General features: G+C 41.7%; 1 protein-coding gene across 4 annotated transcripts in view; it reads left to right on the top strand.

The window, feature by feature from the left end:
* The window catches only part of TCHP (trichoplein keratin filament binding), a 443,788-nt gene extending 422,745 nt beyond the window's left edge, over positions 1 to 21,043 (top strand). For all 4 annotated transcript variants that reach the window (XM_078667348.1, XM_078667345.1, XM_078667346.1 and 1 more), the window contains exon 13: positions 20,004 to 21,043. In XM_078667348.1, the coding sequence (XP_078523474.1) occupies positions 20,004 to 20,036 (33 nt within the window). In that variant the 3' untranslated portion in view covers positions 20,037 to 21,043. The remainder of the gene's footprint in view (positions 1 to 20,003) is intronic.
* The last annotated feature ends 1,420 nt before the right edge of the window (positions 21,044 to 22,463 follow it).

Raw genomic sequence — 22,463 nt, 5'->3', positions numbered from 1 at the left:
TTGGCTGAGAGGACTTGGGACAGCTCAGCAAGAGTGATGTGACCCAGGCCTAACCAACACAAGATCTTGGTCCCGAATCCAGGCGGCACAACCACCTTGGAGAATTAAAGCAGAGACATGGAGAACCAAGGTGTAGTAAGACAGCCAGAGGAGTAGAAGATCGGCTGCTTCGTGTGTCGTCGGAGAAGCATGGTAAAGATTGCCTACGTCATTACCTGGGTGAGGACCCGGGTGAGGGATCAACAGCCAAACGAATGGTGGATCATCGGGCACCATGGTGGACTTTGAAGACTCAATCATCCAGCTGGAGAAATTGTGAGTGACCAGGAAGCGTCAGAGAATTGCAAACAAGGCACCTAAGAGAGCGACCTGGCGAGCATCTCCAACAACTCCCGGAACAGGAGCGAGATCAGGAACAAATCTTAGACGAGGACCCTGACTTGGAGTGGCACCAACATAGTCTTCTTATGTTTAACAACGTAGAGTTTCGCCTCGCAACCCTGATGTCTTTTAGGTTCATTGATGCGCATTCAGTGCATTCCTCGGTTTGCAGTTTTCAGAATCCAGTCTTACACCTGGGGAATTTTCAAATGGTGAGGACTCTGCTGCTAGAAGTCTGTATCTGAAAGGGGAAAAGTGGGTGTGTGTGGCTATTTTGACTCTTAAGTAATTTTAGGTGATACCTGGAAAAACAGTTACCTTCAGTACCTGAAATGTATACTTATGTGATTGCGCACCCTTTGAAATAAGCTACGAATCATTCCTCCCTCAATTCTTGTTTCTTGTGATTGAAAAAACGCGATCATGGCTTAAGTAGTAAATCTTTAGTAAAAACAATTGCACAACGAAGCTTGAACCATCCAAGTATCATCCTTGGAGTCAGTGTCCAAATAATGCATTTACGACTCATGTTAGGGTCCTTTGAGCATTTGACAGCCTTATAGATGCAAAAACACGTCATTGATATCTTGTGCTAGGTCAGTAAAAAATGCAGATGTAAAATTGATTTATTATTTTATTTCATGCAGTTAGACCTTACAAGCAAGCTGCACACTTTTAAAGATGACCTCCCAGTTTTTAACCCATTAAGTGCAGCGCACGTTCAGCGGACGTCGCGTGCACTACCTCGGGAGTGCTGCGCACGTTCGCTGAACGTCGCGGCCCCACCCGCGCAATAGAACGTTCCGCACCAGCGCGGAACGTTCAGCGCAGCGGAGGGGTTAAGTAAGCATTGTTGGTATCTTATCACAGAATTGCTGAAGGAGATGGGCACCACTAGACCTTGTGTATGAAATCATCAAGAGCCAGATGGTGCAGAGAGCATATTCCTACAGATGGACCATACATGCTTAGGAGCTGTGTCCCAGTAAGTAAGCTGGATGTAGAGGACTAAAAATAAACCTAGCCTTATGCAATAATACTTCTTGATAAGCTAACATTCCTTCTCACTCTTTCTCGGAGAATCCCTGCATCCTGAGGCATGGTCCACATCCCAGTTACAATAGAGTGTAACTCCTTTCGAGATTTCAATCCTAGGTTCTTCATTCCGCAGACAGCACAGGAACTGCCCAACAGGGTTTCAGAAAGTTTCTCTCACATTTGCATACGATATCTGAATCGTAGATCCCCCCTCACTGAAGAATCCAGAATCCTATAAAAGGACAACCCCAGTAAGGTATGCAATCTTCAACTGGGAAATGCCCAAAGTGCATTTTTAGGGAATATAGAATCTTAGTGTGATTCCTATCATTAGTTTTTTTTAACATTTCTGTCACTAGTTTGGGGAGCAGGATCCTGGGGATTGAATTGTGGTCTGGGACTGCATTTAGTGCAAAAAGCCACCGCCTTTTAGTTGATATCATGCTTCCTGAGGATCCATCTATGATGATCCAAATGCTGAAGTCGTACTGCCAGGTAATAAATCCCTAAATCTGGGATGTCTAGGACTCCCCTCTCCACTGGTAAGTTATTTGTTTATTAAAGACTACTTTGTATTTCCACTTACTTCAGATACAAATGAAAGAAAGAAATTAAATTCCTTAAATAGGGGAGTTTTCAAGATGAGCTTTCGAAAGTGCACCTAACTTAGGGCAGTACCAACATTATCCAGTATTGGGGTATCTTCATAGATTCACATGCCTGAATCATTCCCCATTGTCGAGATGGAAGTACCACAGTAAAATATTCAATCAGTGCCTTAAATCCTTAATAGGCTAAAATGGCCCTACTCCATCACATCAGTAGCCTATCCATGTCCTTTTAAAAAAAAAAGAACCAAATGTTGACACTGCCAATCAGCTGTTAGCACCCTGTAGAACACTCCCAGCAGAGGCCAGATGTCCTCAGATTTTCACCGCACGTCATGTGGAAGGGAGTCTCCCTGAGTGCTATTCCGTTTTTTATAATACTCAGCAAATTTGAGACATCATGTCAGACAAGAAAGGCCTTTTCCGCCCTTGTAAGACCTGTGGGAGGAAGAGAGTATATGTGGATGAGCCACACAAAAAAGGTATTTATTGCCTACATCCCAGGCATGAGGTGAAAGACTGTAAAATCTCTTGCACCTTCTCTAACAAGACCCTCCAGGACCAAGAAGGAAGATTGTTATTGTGGCTCCACACCACAAAACAACTGTCTTGTTCTTCTGATGAGGAAGAAGACAGAGCTCAAGTCAAGTCAAGTCAAGTCAAAACACACTTTATTCGATTAATAAAGACAGAGCTTCAACATCCCACAAGAAGGCTAGATCTCAGGACGGATCCTCAGGTGAAGGGAAGAAACATTTGAAACCTTCCCAGGAAAGGGCTTCAAGGAAGGAGAAGGCTGCCAAACATTTTTCTGAGCCAGAGTTGTCTGTGCCTTCTACACCTGTTAATAAGGATTGAGATTGCCCTAGAGCTTCATCTTCTGATCCTGTAAGTAAAAAATCCCTGAAGAAGCCATTGTCGATGAGTCTCTCTCCCTCATCGATGACAATTTCATTGTCGACGGCACAGTTACGACAACGGCAATTCAGTCTCCTATTCTCTCTACAAGAGTCTCTATTTCGATGAAAGCTCCATCGTCATCGATGACCGTCGACGCCATTCAGTCGACGACGAAGACACTGTCGACTAAGACACTGTCGACGAGGGAAGTTCCCTTGCCTATGGTTTCTACACCGTTGACACCCCGTTGACGAGAATTACTCAGTTACCAGAGTAACAAAGACATTTTTACACCAGTCTATCCAGGAATATAGCAAGGTGTCACCTTTGCTTCCATCGCGTCTGTTGGAATGGTACATTGAGGAAAATGATGGTGATGATGATGAGAACAGCCTCTATGGGATAGCTAGCAGTCCATCTGAGCTCGATGTGAAGTGCCAGGAGGATGATGAGGAGGATGACGACTATCAAGGCGAGGCGTATTGTAACCAGCAGGGGTTTATGGCTACATGACATAGCTATCAGTTTGACTCCCGTCAATAACTGCCCCCAGGGATATAGCCAACCTACTGCCTTCATTAATCGAGGACCTGCAAGCCATGTTGGCAGATATAGGCAAAGGTTCCCTCCTCAACAAAATTAATCTGTAAACCAAGTTCCTCAGGCGGAAGAATCTACAGATACACCAGGCCCTCAGTTACCGAGCTGGAATTATACCAGACTTGGATACAATCGACCCAGGAGCACAAACACCTCCTCAGAAGAAGAGGTAGAGGAAGGGAAACTGCCAGATCCAACTTCTGCTCCCGACCCGTGGGATGATTACATTATTCCAACACCATCTCCTTCGCCGCACCTTCCTTCAGACTCTCCGCCAGAGGATATCGGGGGGGTTTCATAACTTGATGCAAAGAGCAGCCAGCAGGTTCCATCTATCTATGACAGTAAAGCAGACGGAATGTTTCCTTTACGATTTCAAAGAGGACACAAGAAAAGTGGTGCGCTCCATTCCTATCATTGACCATATTTAGCAGGAGAGCATCAGAATTATGAAAACTCCAGCATCCATACCACCGGTGCTGCCTCATGTGGAAAAGAAATATAGGGCTCCGGATGACTGTCCATCGTGCCTTATTGGACATCCGAAGCCAGATTGTCATCTCCCAGGCTGCACAAAGGCGGTCTAAGAATCCGGCTACCCCGATTAACCCCCCTCCAGATAAGGGAGGGCGTAGAATGGACATCCTTGGGAAAAGGTTTTCTTCAATGGCAGCTGTGATAATCAGAGCAACAAATGCCCTAGCCATTATCGGTCGCTATGACCGCCAAATGTGGTCTGATATGACAGGGCTAATCAACCTAATCCCGGAGGAAAGCAGGCAGGATGCACTTTCAGTTCTGCTGGAGGGTGAGTGTGCAGCGTGCAGCCTCAGAAATAATCGACTGTGCCCTTGATGTAGCAAACACAGGCTTTAGACGGTTAGCAGGAGCGGCTGTACTTCGACGTCTGGGATGACTGCTAGACCGGAGGTACAAGCAATAATTCTTGACATGACTTTGGACGGCGAGTCACTCTTCGGTAAGCACATTGATGAGGCCTTATTGGCAATCAAAAATGATAAGGACACCGCAAAGTCTTTGGGAGCTCTACAGTACAGAAGAGTACCTTTCAGAGGTGGTAGGGTGTGAGGTTTCGCCACTTATAGAGGATACCAGAGAGCTCAACAATACCAACCATACCAATCCCAGTATTGACAATCTTATAACTCTCCATGGTATTGGCAATCTTCAACGGCTGGTTTCTCTGCCAGGGAGTCCACAAGCGAGCACCCCAACAAAGCTGTGACTCAGGCAGAAAGCAATGAGCACATCAGGGTACCAGTCCATCTTCCCTCCCTACCCGTGGGTGCGGAAATTTCTGGTTACTTGCAGCGGTGGCATGAGATTACATCAGATCTCTGGGATTTGGACCTAGTAACCAAGCGTCACACTCTAGAATTTCTTCAGCAACCACCAACCACCCCACCCAAGGGTCCCCCTCGTCTTCACTTGCTACGAAAGGAAGTTTTGGCTATGCTTCTCAAGGGTGCAATAGAGAAGGTACCACTCACCCAGAAAAGGAAGGGTTTTTATTCTTGTTTTTTCCTAATAAAAAAGAAATCAGGAGAATGGAGGCCGATTCTGGACCTAAGGAATCTCCACAATTTTGTCAAGAAGCAGACATTCAGGATGGTAATATCCTGGCTTGCTTAAACAAAGGAGATTTCATGACTTCCCTCGACATAAAAGACACATATTCCCATATCCCAATCCACCCAAAGAACCGAAAGTTCCTAAGATTCACAGTGGCTGGTACCCACTATTAATTCAAAGTGCTCCCGTTTGGACTCAAATCAGCACCACAAATCTTCACCAAGTGCCTGGCACCAGTAGTGGTGATCCTGCGATCTCTGGGGTTTCAAGTACTCTGTACCTCGACGATGGGCTGCTCAAAGCAGCAACTATATAGGAAGCCGATCGAGCAACGAAAACTTGCCTCCGTCTGTTCGAAACGTTGAGACTTACCCTAAACAGGCAAAAATTGTTTCTGCTTCCAACTCAAGTAATATCTTTTCTGGGAGCATCCTTAGACACCATTCAGGCAAAGTATTCTTGTCTCAGGAGAGGCGTATACGTCTGCAAAAGCTTGCAAAGACAATATAAAAAAAGGGTCAGTTTTGGTGTGAATGTACAAATCGCTCCTGGGGATGTGCTCCTCAGTGATAAATCTGGTACCTTTAGCCAGACTGAAAATGAGGCCTCTTCAGGAGGAGCTACAGAAACCCATTCGCCTACAGCCGTCCTCAACAATGTTATCGAGGAACAAGGGCCAAGTCAATCATCCGGATCACCACTCATTTCATTTGCACTCATCGCTCCTGAATTCCTAGAGCTTAGGAACGTAAATAGAACGCAAAGTGTAGAGAAATCATTGGTAAATCCCGGTCCGAAAGCAATATCAAAACATATCATCTGAAATGGAGAAGATTCTGTTTCTGGTGCAAAAGAAATAACGTTCACCCGCTGCAAGCCCCTGCTGAACAGATCTTCCCATACCTTCTCTCACTAGCTAAATCAGGTCTCACTTTCTCATCAGTTTAGTTTCACCTGGCTGCAATTTCCCATTATAGGAGATCTCCTCAAGTTCCTTCTCTCTGTGCATCAAGTCTTGTAAAGCAGTTCATGAGAGGACTTTTACGCACATTTCCCCCTGTGCTTGCACCTCCTCCGGAATGGAAGCTCAATTTAGTCCTGGTACAGTTGATGAGACAACCGTTTGAACCAATTCACAAGGGGAGGCTTAAGTTTCTCACATGGAAGTTATCCCTCTTAGATTTAGAAACTCTTAGATTTTCCATCAAACACAATCAGGAAGCAAAGCAAGAACTAACCGAATTAAATGACAATCTTACTGGCAAAGAGGAAGACCTGATGAAAGCTGTCCAGGGTAATGGTAATATAGAAGGTGCCACAAGAAAAGTTGCGATAGCAAGAAATCAAATAACAGAGACATTCACCGTAAAAGCAATAACCAATGCCATCGTGAACAGGGAGAAAATATATGAGCTTAATGAGCAGGTAGGACACCAACTGGCTGTCCGCTTAAGACAACAGATCAGTGACAACACAATTACTAAAATTAGAGACCCAATTAAAGGCCTGACCTGTGATTCCAAAGAGATTAGGGATGCGTTCCATAGATACTATGAAGATCTATACACTGAGACAGGGAAAAATCAATCTAAAATAGATATTTTGATCTTGGTACAGGTTGTCAACTACCTGAAACCGACAAAGACAAACTTGCAGAAGCTCCACAATGGTTCGAAATTCTCCTGTCTATAAATAGTCTCCCAACCGGAAAAGCAATGGGCCTAGACGGAATTCCGGTGGAATTCTACGCTAAATTTAACAAACAACTAAAAGAAATCCTAACCAATCTGGTAATTCAGGTATTTAAGGGAGGGCGAGCACCCGAATCATGGAATCAGGCTAAAATCATAGTTTTTCCTCCTAAAAAAAATAAAGATCCGACGGAACTAGGGGCTTACCGCCCCATTACCCTGATAAATAAAGATGCAAAAATATATTCCAAATTACTCGCTAGTCGATTGGCCCCGGTAATCCACAAAATTTTTTCCGTAAGACAGCATTGATTCGTTCCTGGTAGATCTACCACTGATCACATTCAGAGGGTGATCACGCTCTTCGACATAGCGGACGTAACAGGAGACCCTATGGCACTTATTCTTTTAGATGCTGAAAAAGCCTTTGATAGGGTCTCCTGGAAATATCTATGGACCGCTATGTCGAGGAGTGGGATTGGGGAGACATTTATCAATGCTATTCGCAAGATGTACTCCAATCCAGAAGCTGTGGTCTCGATAAATGGAGAAAACACAGCCACAATTAAAGTATCAAGAGGTACAAGACAGGGGTGACCTTGCTCACCTCTGCTATTTGCCATATTCATCGACCCGTTCATCCACAAATCGGAAATGAATACTTCGATAATGCCAATAAGGACTATTAATGGCGAAACAAAGTCCTTAGCATATGCCGATGACTTTGCCATAGTTACAGTTGATCCTAAAAAATCAGTAGAGGCAATGGAACTAGAGGCAAACAATTTTGGCGAAATCTCGGGGTACAAACTGAACCAGACCAAAACTCAAATCTTAATTAACAGCAATAGCAATATTGTGGATGAAAGGGTAACGGATAAGGCAATGTATCTTGGTGTCAATCTTACCGCTAATTTAAACAACCTGGTTAAACTTAACATGGTTCCTCTAATGAAACAAACGGAAAAATGCCTAAAAAAATGCATAATCTACACCTTACAATTATAGGAAGATGCAATCTAATTAAAATGCTATATCTTCCTAGATTTTAATATTTTTTTAGAACCATTTGTTTGAATTTTGAACCACTTTTATTTAAGGAAATTGATAACATTTTTTCTCGCTTCATATGGAGCTATGGGAAAATCCGAAGATCCAATAGATTTATTACCCTACCAAAAGAACGAGGAGGTCTGGCACTCCCAAACCTTAAAACCTACTGGTGGGCGACAATACTTAAGTATAGTAGCCAGCTGCTAAGGAACAATCAGGAGGATCCCTTAGAGAGATCTGTCCCTAACCCTCAGGAACTTAGTCTTGGCAATCAAGCAGGCGCACACTTGTGGCGACTGACTTATGACTGCCATTTTAAGAAAGTACGCTTCAAAACTTTAAAGGGTATCTACGCTGCCTGGAACGACATCCGTAAACATCTAGGGCTAGGCCGGTACTCGTACTATACTACTTTTATAGGCAACAACAACCTCCCGGATATCTTTTCTGACTTGTGTATGACACGGTGGACCAGACTTGGTATAATCCAAGTCGGTTCTATTTATGAGTCAGCTGGTCTGGTCTCATTCGAGTCTCTAAAACACAAATATGGCCTAGAAAATAGGGACTTCTTCAAATATTTACAGGTCAGGGACTATATCATGAAAAAGGGGGGGTAGGGTAGCTCTTCAGAAAAATGAGCTAATAGAATCTATTGTTCATTGTAGCAAAGTAAAAATTGGGGCAATATACACCAAGTTAACCACTGGATTCCCGGATGATATGGATAAACACATAGACAATTGGCAGAATAAACTCAGAATCTCAATTATACCCATCCAGAACGCATTCCAGCTATCCCAATCGATACTAATGTCCTCAAAACTGCAAGCACAATTCTACAAAACTTTCTATCTTCTATATCACACCCCTTATATGCTAGCTAAATGGAGTACAGGTAAAGGGACATTTTGTCCCAGATGTATGATGCCTGAAGTAGACCTAATACATATGTTTTCTACTTGCGGGGCACTATGTACCATCAGACGTGAGATATCCACTTTTTTCTCTGAAATATTTGAAACAGAAATTGTCATTACAACACCGGAAATATTATTGGGGTTTAATAGTGCGAACCACCCAGATAACATGAAGGGACTTCTATTTGTCTCCATGGCGGTGCTTCGAATCTGTCTTGCCTCTTCTGGCTGGATACTGTCCCCCCATCTTTCCAACAATGGCAGGCCAGATTACTCTCAGCCTATAGCTTGGAAAAAGCAATATACAGCAGGAAGGGTGTCAAAAAGAAAAAGAAGGGTTTAGAAATTTGGTACCCACTTACACAATGAATCGAAGGTCTTGGACAGTAATTTAACTCCATTTCTTTATTCACTACTTATATGCAAATATTTATAGTCTTGTCTTAAGGGTATAGTTACTCGTCATGTTCAGTTATTCGATGTTAGACGATATGATCAATAATATCGTGCAACCATGCCTGTATTTGAGTGGGTGGAGGGCGGGGGGGGGGGGGGGTGCTCCTTAATGTTTTAAAAAATATGTGCAATAAAAATTGTTTAAAAAAAGAAAGTTATCCCTCTTACTAGCTCTTACTTCTGCAAGAAGGGTGAGTGAAATACAAGCTACAATCAAAGAACCTTTTCTACATTTCACTGAAAAATATGCAGCTTTATGGACAAACGCAACATTTATACCAAAGGTACCAACACAATTTCACCTCAACGAGCCGGTGATATTGCAATCTTTCTTTCCAAATCCATCCAGCCCAGCAGAACGGGCATTGCATACTTTGGATGTCAAGAGATGTTTGAAATTCTACCTACACAAAACAAAAGAGACAAGAAAAACAGATCAGCTCCTGGTTGCTTACAGACAAGGAAAACAAGGAACAGCTGTAACGAAGACTACGATCGCCAGATGGGTCTCATCGGCGATTCAGTTCTGTCACGAAAAGGCTAACAAGCCCCTGACAGCAAGAGCTAAAACATACTACACAAGAACAATTTCTGCATCTACAGCTTTGTTTGCTGGAGTGACATTAGACAAAATATGCTGTGCTGCGACATAGAAGAATGTCCACACTTTTACAAAGCATTACTGTCTGCAATCTACGCAACGAGAAGATGCAGCAGATTCTCTACAATTAAGGTCAGCCTCTTTTGTTGAGCCCATTCTTAATTTTAATGACAGTGTTGTGTATGTCTGAAAATGTATATACAAATGCCTAAATATATATATATATATATATATATATATATATATTCCAACAAAAACGCTCCTGCTGGCAACCCCTCGACTTTGCTGGGGTGGCTCGGACCGGCGGAGCAGCCGGAATCAATATCCTTCAAAAAACGGCGTTCCTCACGAGCACTCAGGCGCCAGTAAACAGACCACAATCCACTTTAGAAGTCCAGCAAAGTTGATTTATTCAATTCATAAATCACCGTGACGCGTTTCGCACTCCACAGAGTGCTTGATCACACAAGTTGCACTAGTAGTTATACATCATTTATGTTTACGTATTAGTTGTAATGAACAACGGACTATAGTTGTCAGTATGGTGCTATAGATTGGTTAACATATCGCCATTTTGTAACGATGTAAAACGGTTACTATTTCATTGGTTATCATATACATCTTTTACCTGGAATCAGTGTAGTGACTCCTAATTAAATAAACATCCATGTCACAGTTGTATATGATTAATTGCAAGTTGTACTGGTATACATACACTCGCTCATGTTGTTGGTGTATGATTATGATCAACATGATTGTAATGTCCCCGTGTTCTATTTGCCGACACATAAGCATGGTTATTTGTGGATGGCTATTCAAGGGAGCCCAACGCGTCAGCGGGGAAGAAATTAAGCCGGTCGCGATTAGTGAACCGTCCCTGGTTGGGCAAGGTAAAGCGTCCCAGTGTCAAGGCAACCCAGGTCCAGGAGGTGTGCCTGGGACACGGAATCGTGTCAATGGCAAGTCCTGATTGGTGGACTAATGTGTAAATGCAAACATGTCTATCGGTTTGCAAATCATCGCGGTTAGTGCGATGCCTGGGAGCTCAGAAATTCAGAAATTAGGGGTCCTGGTTAGTGGACATAATCTCCTGTGGGAAGAAAAAAACATCCTATGTGTCAGTATAGAGCACAATTAGGGGGCATCATACACCTATATACAATCTGTCCATTATTTCTAACATTTTGGGCGTATCAATTGGTCAGTTTATACAACACATGCAACTTAATAATACATAATAAAGTGAAATAGAATAAAGAAAATCTTGTACACTTTAAAATTGAAATATTCGCTACTTATCGTCGAGATGGATGAAGGAAAACCACAGTGAAAGGATTAGGGTAACCGTGTCATAATAGATAGACATGTCCCTCCCTTTATATCTGTGGGAAGGAAGGAAAACAGAGAGATAAGTTCAGAGATTCTTATCAGAGATTTCTATGGAGATTTTTTACCAATACATGCAAGATGTGAAAAGTTGTACATTTAAACAGGTGTATCAACAGCAATATAATCACATTAACATTCATTCTTGCAAGTGGACATTATACTCCTCATCCATGTTATGGCCATTAGGATAACGGGTACAGAGACTTATTATATATCTTGATTCTTTTTGTCTTAATCTCAAAACACGATTACCCCCTCTCGGGCCAATATTCACCTGCTCTAACACATAAAAGGCTAGTTTCCTGGGGTCTGAGAAATGGTGACTCTCAAAATGGCGTGCTATGGGGTATTGTTGATCCAAATTACTGTTAGCACGAGTGTGTTCCAATACTCTTTTTTTGGCCATATGCGTTGTACTGCCGATGTATATCAGTTTACATGGACAGGTAAGAGCATAAATCACAAAGGGAGTGGTACATGTTAGAAATTGTTTGATCTGTTGCATCTTTTTATAACTAGGGTTCCAGTATTCTTTAACCATGTGGCTGTTGACACAAGCCTTACAGTGGACACATGGGTAGAAGCCCTGTAAACTGATGCCTCTGGGAATTGAGTTGGTACTAATATCATTGTGTATCAGTAGGTCTCTCAGGGTTCGTCCTCTTTTATATGTTATGGTGGGACGCCTTGGTAGTGTGTCTCCGATTATGGGATCATTAGTAAGTAGATTCCAATTTTTAGCCAAACTTTTCTGTATTTGTTTGGAATTCCCATTGTACGTTAGGATGACTCTGGTAGTGTCTGAGTCAACATCCCCTTTGTTGTCATTTTCTCTAACCATTAGTAAATCTTCTCTCTTAGTTTCTGAAACTTTTTTACTCGCTTTTTTGATCACCCACAAGGGGTATCCTCTGTTAAGGAATCTCTGTGTCATCACCTTTTTTTCTGCTAGGTAGTCAAGGTTGTTGCTGCAATTTGTTTTGGCTCTTAGTAGTTCCCCGTAGGGGATGCTCCATTTAAGGTTATCAGGGTGACTGCTCTCTGCATGCAGCAGAGAGTTGCCTGCTGTGCTCTTCCTGAATAGGACAGTTTCGATGGTATTTTCCCTGATTTGCACCTTGGTGTCCAAATATTCAACCTCTCTCTCACTGATGTTACTAGTGAGGACGATATTCCTAGTATTTTTATTCAATCTTTCAATGAAATCTGAGGCTTCTATTTTGTCACCTTTCCAGTTTTACATCGTTACAAAATGGCGATATGTTAACCAATCTATAGCACCATACTGACAACTATAGTCCGTTGTTCATTACAATTAATACGTAAACATAAATGATGTTTAACTACTAGTGCAACTTGTGTGATCAAGCACTCTGTGGAGTGCGAAACGCGTCACGGTGATTTATGAATTGAATAAATCAACTTTGCTGGACTTCTAAAGTGGATTGTGGTCTGTTTACTGGCGCCTGAGTGCTCGTGAGGAACGCCGTTTTTTGAAGGATATATATATATATTTTCATTGAAAAACCATAGGTTTCAGGGGAGTTATAGTTAGTTGGACATTTCACTCGTACAAAACCATTGAAATTCCCCCGTTATAGTTAGTTCAGCTAACTATAACTCGCCCGCAATGCACTGCTGATGACGCCATATATTACATCACTCGTAACATCGTCAGTGACATCACTGATGACATCTCAAATGACATCACTCATGACATCAACCAGTGAATGTGCGTTTTTCTGAAAATTAAATATGTTTTATATATGTATATCTCAAGGTTGATGGAAGAATAAATGGGTATAAAAGTGTCTAAATGGATTATCTATTTTTTTGACAAAATTAGTGTATAACTGACTGATTAAGTGTATCTTAGTGAATACATGGGTTAGTGAGTAATGTTTAAATATATAAATATCTCTATGTTTAAATATATAAATATCTCTATCAATCTCTCACTTTTTGTATAAGTGGCTGCATGGGTTGGTGAGTAGCTACATTTGTGTCTATATAGGTTATTAGTTGTGTCTATATGGGTTATTAGTTGTTTTTTGAGTATCAGTATGAGTGTCTTAGTGTCTGTATGGTTTCCGTGGGGGGTATTACGTAGTGCATAGATGTATGAATTAGTGACTCACTGTTTGTATGTGTTAAAGACAGCATGTGTGCAGGACTGAATGGGTGGATGAGTGTGTGTATGGGTGTGTTAGTGAATGAATGACTGTCTCAATGGTATCTTTATGAGTAACTACATATGTTTTAAACTAGTATATGTGAGTATTGGAGTATATAAGTGAGTGTATGTGAGAGTGAGAGATTGGAAGAGTTCCTGTATAAATTAGTCTGTGTTTCTATAAGTGATTGCTTAAGAGAGTAAGTATGTGTAAGTTTCTGTAGCAGTAAGTGTGGTGGTGTGTGTATAACTGTATTTGCAATTTAATGGATGTTTGATACTTTGTTTGCATGTGTGACTATGTGTGTGAGTAACTCTATGAATGAGTGTCATTGTGTAACAGGATGTACAGGTGTATGGATACATATGATGAGTGAGTCGATGTATGAGTGACTGTATAGGCCTGTCGGTGAATGAGTGGATGTGTGTGTAGATCTTGGAATTACTAAATTGGTGTGTTGTAAGTTGTATTGGTATGTCCATTGTTTTGAAAATGTTAGTATCTATTTTTGAGTGTGTGTATCAAAGGTGATATTAGGTTGAGAGGAGGGAGGTCTGCTACTCTATCACAAGGATGATGTCATCAGTGTTGTCATTTGAGATGTCATCAGTGATGTCATGAGTGATGTCACTGATCATGTCATGAGTGATGTAAAATGTGACATCATCAGCAGTGCATTGCGGGCATGCGAGTTATAGTTAGCTGAACTAACTATAACAGGGGAATTTCAATGGTTTTGTACGAGTGAAATGTCCAACTATAACGCGCCTGAAACCTATGGGTTTTTTCAGTGAATTTCTAAGGTTTTTTTAAATGCTAATTTCTAACTATAGCGTACCTGAAACCTATGCTTTTTTCAGTGAATTTTTAAGGTTTTTTAAATGCTAGTTTCTACCAATGCCTACAGAGGTACAGCATGTGAAGAAAGAAGGAAAAACACACAGAAAGAAGCAAAAGAAATGCAGAAAGAAGCAACAGAAGACCTCAAAGACGAAGAAAAGTGCAGGAAGAAGGAAGATGTGCAGAAAGAACAAACAGAGGAGCAGAAAGAGGCCTTGTTGCAAAATCATCCTGTACCTTCAACTTTTTCAGGTGGGTACTGGTGGTAACTGACTCCGAATAGCCAGTCCTTGAGCCAGTGCTATGCTAAAAGACACTTAGAATTCAGTTAAAACACCTACATACACTAGGGAACACTATGCGTCGGAGTACCCCTGTGATTACCATGGCTTCCTCTGTGAGCCCCTAGTACATAATAGGGCAGGGGGATTAAAACTACCTCTTAAAATGTGCCACAGGGCCCGTTTGCACACTGGTGAAGGGAGGGGGGGGCCTGAGGTGACATGTGTGCAAACACACCCTGTGGCCGTGTTAATTTGGGGGATAAAGCCCCATTGAATCCTGAGTGTCCCTTGGGTCCAACTAGCCCACCAGGTATCTCTAGTTAGCGCCACAGAGTTGCGTTGCAGAGGCATGTAAAAAGGGGTACGGCCTGGGCCACCTCTCTGCAATGCAGCGCAATGGCACTTACTGGAAGCACCTGGTGGGTTAGTTGTCCCCCAGGGGCTCTCCGAATTGAAGGGGAATTACTTCCCCAACTGAAAACACGCCACTTCAGGGCCCTTCCCCTCCCTTCGCCACTGTGTAAACGCGCTCTGTTGCCGTTTTAAGTTGGGAGATTAAGTCCCCTTGAATCCTGGGGGTCCCTAGGCTCAAACTAGCCCACTGGGTACCTCCCTGGCATATACTCGAGGTACCTGGTGGGCTAGTTGATCCTCAGGGACCCTCAGTATTGAAGAGGAATTAATTCCCCAACTTACAACTCGCCAGGGTGGGCGTTTGCACAATGGTGAAGAAAGGGGGCGGGGCCTGAGGTGACATGTCTGCAAACATGCCCGGTGGCGCGTTTTCAGTTGGGGAATTAATTCCTCTTCAATCCTGAGGATCCCTGGGGGCCAACTAGCCCACCAGATACCTCCAGTATGCGCCAGAGAGCTGCGTTGCAGAGAGGTGTTCAGAGGCCACGCCCCTTATTACAACACTGCAACGCAGCTCAGTGGCGCTTACTGGAGGGGTCAGGGTGTTTCTACCCTTCCCCTTTTCACGTATGCACATTTCTTTTACTGATTTCTTGTGCCTCGGTTCTACCGAGGCACAAGATGGCTGCCAACACATCCTGCTTTGCAGCGTTGACAGCCAATTACCATAAAGCTTGTGATCGGGAGGGTGCGCGGTTTCTGGGCAGTTATAGATATTGAAACTTTTGATTTTCTCAGCAACTACTGAACGGATTTACACCATTTACAAAAAGGGATCTTTCTGAACCAAGAGCTACCTTTTTGCCAAATTTGTTGTAATTCCGTTCAGCAGTTCGGGCTGTAGCCGTGTCGAAAGTTTCCTATGGGAAATTGCATGGGGAAAACACGTTTTGGGAACCCCTTTTTTTTCTCGTCCCCGCTTGACGAATCACCCCGAAACGTTCAAGATAGGAGCGGACCGGAGCGCCCCACGAGTTTTGAAAATTTCGCTAAGATTCGTCAACCGGCGCCAATGTTATTGGGAGTAGAATGTTGCGAATTTCCTGTGGAAAATAGGTCCTAACTATAACTACATACTGGCGACCGCCAGTAGGTAATGTATCTATATGTGTGTATATATATATATATATATATTTATACCTGTTTTTGATGATTCTTAATATATGTGAATGCTAGTGTATCTGAAAGATTTAGCTCATGCTTTTCATGCTAGATTTTAAACAATTTTTAGAATTGTTTCTGGTATATAACTATAATATTGGGAGTTTCATGTCTACCACCGTCCACTAACGAGAGTACAGTTTCATGGTACTTCTTGCTATTCTGATTCAGGCATGTGAATATATGAAAGATGCCCCAATACTGGATAAGAAAATAAGTTACTTACCTTTAATTACGGTTATCCAGTATTGGTATCTTTCATAGATTCACATGCAACCCACCCTCCTCCCCGGAGAGTCAGTTCTCATTGAATTTTGGGATCCTTACTTTCCACTTGTGCTTTGAAATCTAAAGAGAACAGGCCTCTGCTGGGAGTGTTCTAAGGGGTGCTAACAGCTGATTGGCTGTATGCCAACATTATGTCCTTTTTTTAAAAAGGGCATGGATAGGCTACTGATCAGATGGCCTAGGGCCATTATAGCCTATTAAGGATTTAAGGCACTGCTTGAATATTATACCATGGGACTCTCATCTCGACGACCGGGAATAATTCAGGCCTGTGAATCTATGAAAGATACTGAATAACCGTAGTTACAGGTAAGTAACTTATTTTCTTTTTGCTGAACCTACCATGCCTTTTTGACAAAAGTGACTTTGGTGCCAGACCACACCAGACCACCAAGGATCCCTGAAAGGCATTCTAAACCCTACAGAAATTGGTCAGTGAAATGGTCATCCAGATATTCTGAGGCCAAGATAAGAGGCAAAGAGTTTATCCTTTTTCCATATAAATTGCCCTTGTGGGAACAAACAGCATCTTACCAGTTTACCTGGAGTCTGGACACTGTTCAAAACCTGCTTTTCAATATAAGGAGAACCCTAATGCCATAGAGGAAGATAAAAAATCTTCTACATGGTAATATTTATCCTGTCCAGCCCCATGGAGTTCTTGTGGTGTAACCAAGCAGTTCCACTGCCAAAGCAAACAGGAGTGGCAACTATGGTTATCCCGGTCTAGTACCTCTCTCTATTTAGTGTTTAGAAATAGTTTTGTTTGATGTCTCCATTTGCCCTCTGTGTGAAGAATGACCAGTGAAAGCAACAATTCCTACTTAACTGTCTCGAAATGGTATGGAACGTGATCAAAGGTTTTCTGCCAAATTTTGGTCAGGGGTAAATGTAGTCTGGTAATGTGCTAAATTCCACAATACAACCTGCATACTGTTAACCTTCCCTAAAATCTTACAAGTCAAGGTTCGACATTGATAGTGGGAAATGGAATTACTGTCTGTTGAGTTTTTAATTGATGTAAGTACCAGTATTGTAATTGCCTCTTACATAAATGCTGAAAATGTACCATCTAAATGGGAATACGTGACCTGAAATTCCACGCAGCTAGAGTTTCCCTCAAAATGATGCAATTTGACCTCTATAATGATTCAACGAAAATCGCACTCCATCAACACTGCAAGTTGTAGATACCACATTGGCATTTTATTGATGCTAGTGCACCCATTCCTTGTCAGTATGAGTGGATTATTGTTATGTTACATATAGGTACCCCGATAAAGGCTCAGGTAGTCACCTACCCTTTCACCTATATTCTCCCCTACCATTACATTACATAATGGTTCTTGGGACTGACCTTTTACCTAGTCACGCTACTGTTTAAAGGACGTGGGGTTTTCCCTGAAAACTAGCTTCATCCATTATACATGAGGATTCTTTGAAACTCAGCAGGACTACCATCTCCTGCATAATAACTATGTATAAGTGTCTTTCCTTCTGTCATCCTACGTCCGACATGACACAGCAAGGTAGAACCCCTGGGGGTTCCACTTTGGGTATATAACACCATATCTTGCTGGGGTAGGCGGAGGAGAAAAATACTTTCATGCTGACACACTGACACAAGACGCTGAGGTTACTGCACGCAGACACTCTAGCTCGCAGTGGTCTGACATCCCTTGCGGGGTGTCCATCTCGAGACCAAGACGGGGTCCCAAGTGTCTCAGTTCAGGTAATGGGGTTAACTTTAACCTAGAGGGATTCTTGGCTTTACATCTAGCTACATGCTAGGTACACTTAGGTACATCTAGTTAGGGTTGCATAGTAGGAGTACGCATTTTACTGTCATGTACTTCTACACCTGCCTGTATTCATTGTTTTAGCACTACGGGAGAAATCTACCATCCTTTTACTCTGTTGGTACTTATAATCATTTATATCTGTTTCTGTCTAATGGTTGTTTCAGCACACCTATTTTACACTAGAATGACGCTGGGTCAATAAATGCTTATTGAAAACGTCGCCACCGTTTATTCTGTGTATCTCTCTGAGACAAAGTGAGCACTAGTGACTGAGCGAAAAGTATCGCACTGTTACCACGATCCCTGATGAGACAGAGTTGTCATGTTCGATAGTTGCCAAAAACTATTCTCTCCTTACTAAGAGGGGTTTCGAGTGGCACTGTGAGCGAGCAGGTATACAGGCGAACATTCTCGGTGGGGGTGTCTGGAATCCATCTGAACACCAATTCCACAGTCTATGTTGTCTAAACGCACAGATCCTATATAGGTTTACAGGAATTATGCAACATTATGATCATTATGGGCAGATGTACAAACAATAGTAATAGGTATTACCAAATAATGAATTTTTTTGTGAATCGCTATTTAGTAATCGCTATTCCTAATGTACAAAAGAGTTATCCAGCCCCTATTCCATAAATAGCAATTTGTAGTGGGTCTCAAATAGACCTATCTCATGAATTTTAATGAGGTAGGTTGTAATTTGTGACCCTCTAGAATTCGCTGCAATCACAGGGATGGTGGCCTGCGGGGGTCAGCAGACCACCATGTCTGTAATTGCTTTTAAATAAAGCAATTTTTTGTCTCCCGTTTTCCTTAAAGAAAACAGGATGTGTTTAAAAAGAAAAATTGTAACGTTTCAAAATCATTTTTTAATAGTAAGCTGTGGTCCATGGGACCACTGCTTGCTCATAAAAAATATTCTTTCAAACGTTTGCAAATGGTTCCAACTTTGAGTTGATGATAAAGTACAAATGTTTTACAACTGCGTTTTAGTTGCAAAGTATTCATATATCCCATTCTGATTCGGTATTTGGAAGGGCCACCCAAAACATTCCCCTTCCAAATACCGAATCGGTATGTATTTGCAATTCCAAAGTGCGATTTAGTAGCATGTTACTGAATCGCTATTTGGAATTAATGCAAAGTTCTGCCAATCGGACCGGTTGCAACAGCAAAAATGCTCAGTACATCTAGCCTATATGTCCTTACCAGATACTCTCTCACTCAGCCTACGTGGCACTTTTGTGGATGCAGAAATGATCGACTGGAATGAAAAAGTCAGAGAGCTCGGGATGCTTCCAGGTCAAGATCAGCTTTATCCAGTCAGTCTCTCCCCACAATTTTGCATCTGGCAATAGAGATTTGGGAGTGGAACCAGTTTACAAATGTTCCCTTGTCGTACGACTTGTTCCCTGCATTGCTTGACATTGCTTGCACCATCTGTAAGAGCAAGGAATCAGGAAGCAGACTGTATCATAGCCCATAATAATGTAAACTACACAATAAGTCTGATTGAACCCTTTACCGCCAAACACAGCTTGATGTGCCCTCAATACTCATCGGAATGGTCGGAGGCCAGAATTATATCATGGGCTACGTTTCGCCACAGATTACCATGAGGGCCTGTGGACCAAGAGTAGTAGGCTCGCCTTTCCTGAAATTTACAATAAACAATGGGGTCTCAAAAGCTGTGGTAGATGCTGTACGACACAAACATTATTTTGGTAGCTTGAGCTTTCAATGTATGATATGAAATACTCATTGTTAAGAATAGAACTTAACCATATACGTATATTTTTTAATGCAGGTTTTCAGGACGCCTAGACCAGCATGGACATGAACTTTTTACGCAGAAATTGAGGCAATGGGATCTATCTAATATTCATTCACATCACTTTATCAGATATTGAAATGAAATTTTGGCATGCTGTTCAAGACTTTCTTAACCCCGATAATTAGGACATTTTAATAGAAAGCAAATAGTTTTGTATGATGTATTTTTGTACAGCTAACTTTATATACACACGTGTTAAACAGATGTAAAAAATTGCTTTTGAACTATTTCACAGTATGTTTTTGAAACAAAGACTATATGACCAGCCTTTTCTGTTGGCAACTATAAAATGAAAAATGTAATTACTTCAGGGGTATACTTGAGCTGTATTTTACCTCGCTATTATTTCATATCCTCCTCTTCATTGTACTTTCTGTTCTTTCTTTTATTAATTTGATCACACCAACGCAAGTGTATGCTGAAAGTTGCTTCATCAAATTATCTGTCTGTGCATTATTTATTGTCTAATGTATAAAGGCACATATTTATTGTAAGGAAGGGGCAATCCTGCTTCTGTTGTATGATTTTCTTTTAAAATGTATCTTCGTACTTTTATATTAGGGTTTGGTCTTGCCTCTCTGGTTGAAAACATATCACTAATTGTTATGCTGTATTAAACCCACCTTAAATCTTCTTGATAACTTAAATTGTAGCGGGAATATACACTTTCTGTTAAGAATGTTATGCTTTAAAGAAAACAAAATGCCATATTCAGGAAGTCCATCCCCCCAAACAAACCTAACATAAAAAAATGTCAAACAAAAGTATACATTAGATTGCTGATAAGAAGCAGAGGACTAACCTTTGCAAGTCATGTTAGTGGGTTCTTAATTTAGTCTGCAACGTTTGCAGCTTTTACTTCGCATGTAGAACATGTATTGAAACTTAAGAAGCAGCAGATGAGGACAACATGAATGTTTGTTATTTTGATAGCAGCAATTCTTTTAATCATTGTTAACTTTTGTAACTTAAACTAGTAGCTTTATGAATAAAGAGTGTCATTTTGTTTCTTAGTAACATGGTTGGCATTATCTGTTAAATGTAAAAAATGTGTGCAGATATTAAGGACTATTTTAACAAGCATTGGTGTAGACATCAGATCTGAGGTATTATAGGTGAATGGTTGAGGTAGCTGTATCTCAGCCAAGTCTCTAAACACTTAAATATCACCTGCTTGGCTACATTGCAAGAGCTGTGCTTCAGATATTGCTAAACGTGTTATCTTTTGGGCTGCGTACACTGGGCACCTATCTTTTTTGTAGTTCTTTGTAAATCGATGTGTCTATTGTTTATGTGCATGGTTGTCAAATATGTGTGACCATGTGCATGCACTATGCAAAAGCCAGACCTACTGGCTGTACCAATCCCTATTTCTGCATGCTTATGACTGCTGTCAGTTTGGAGGGACGAATATTTAAAACCTGCTCTGAAATGTCTAGAAGGGTACATGTTTACACACTGTTTATAAAAACATATGAAATTGGAGGAAACACAATACATTTCAAATTGTGTCATAGCTAGAGAAAAGAAAATCGGACAAATCCACTGCTAATTCCAACCAACCAGCCACAAAGCCAGTAGGCCTCTCCATTAACACCTGTTTGCTTCCAGTGATTTTGTTTCTCAGATGACTGCTGGTCAACCAACTTACAATGATTTTTCAGAAAGCTAAAGAAAAATAATTCCAAGATGGTTGGTGCGCATATGTGCACACTTGCCTGGAAACCACGTTGGTATAGTTTTAACGCAAGGTGAGGTCTTCAATTGCCATCACTCAGGCGGAGTACACTGTGGCCCATATTTATCACAAGAATGCACTGTATTTACCATTATACAGCGCATTTTGGTCCTTAGCGCTTGTGCCCTTTTGGCTGCCTAGCGCCAACGTAGGCACCCTTGCATCAAGGTGCAAGGGTGCCCTCATTAAAGGCACAATTGTTTTGTGCAGGAAGGGACACCTTCCTCCTTAAAAACAATAGTGAGAGGCATTTTCCTCTTTCTATGTGTCCTGCTGCACATGTAGAAAGAGGAAACATTGAGGAGAAATAAATATTTTTCCCCTCGTTACACCTCACCTGGGGAGGCATAGCATTTTGACGTCTTTCCAGGTCTAGATTTTAAAGCTACCACCCAAAGGCACACTGAGAGAACCTGCCCTATGGCCAATTCCTCAGGATAAAGCGAAATTGCAGTGAAATAAAAGATTATGACGAACAGGCTGAACACTTGAGTAAAAACCTACAAGAAAGAGCATATCCCATGGAAGTCATTCGCAAGTCGAAGAAACGCGCAAGAAATAATCATCGACAGGGCCTACTGGAGACCAAATCACATCCTGTTAGTGAAGCCATCACCTGTGTCACTACGTTCACGCCTCTAGCAAATCAGATCAAAGGAATCATCAAGCGAAACTGGAAAATCTTGAACACAGGC

Source organism: Lissotriton helveticus, chromosome 11 (genome assembly GCF_964261635.1).
Source record: "Lissotriton helveticus chromosome 11, aLisHel1.1, whole genome shotgun sequence".
NCBI classification, from domain to species: Eukaryota; Metazoa; Chordata; class Amphibia; order Caudata; family Salamandridae; genus Lissotriton; species Lissotriton helveticus.
This window is presented reverse-complemented; position numbering and strand designations above follow the sequence as displayed.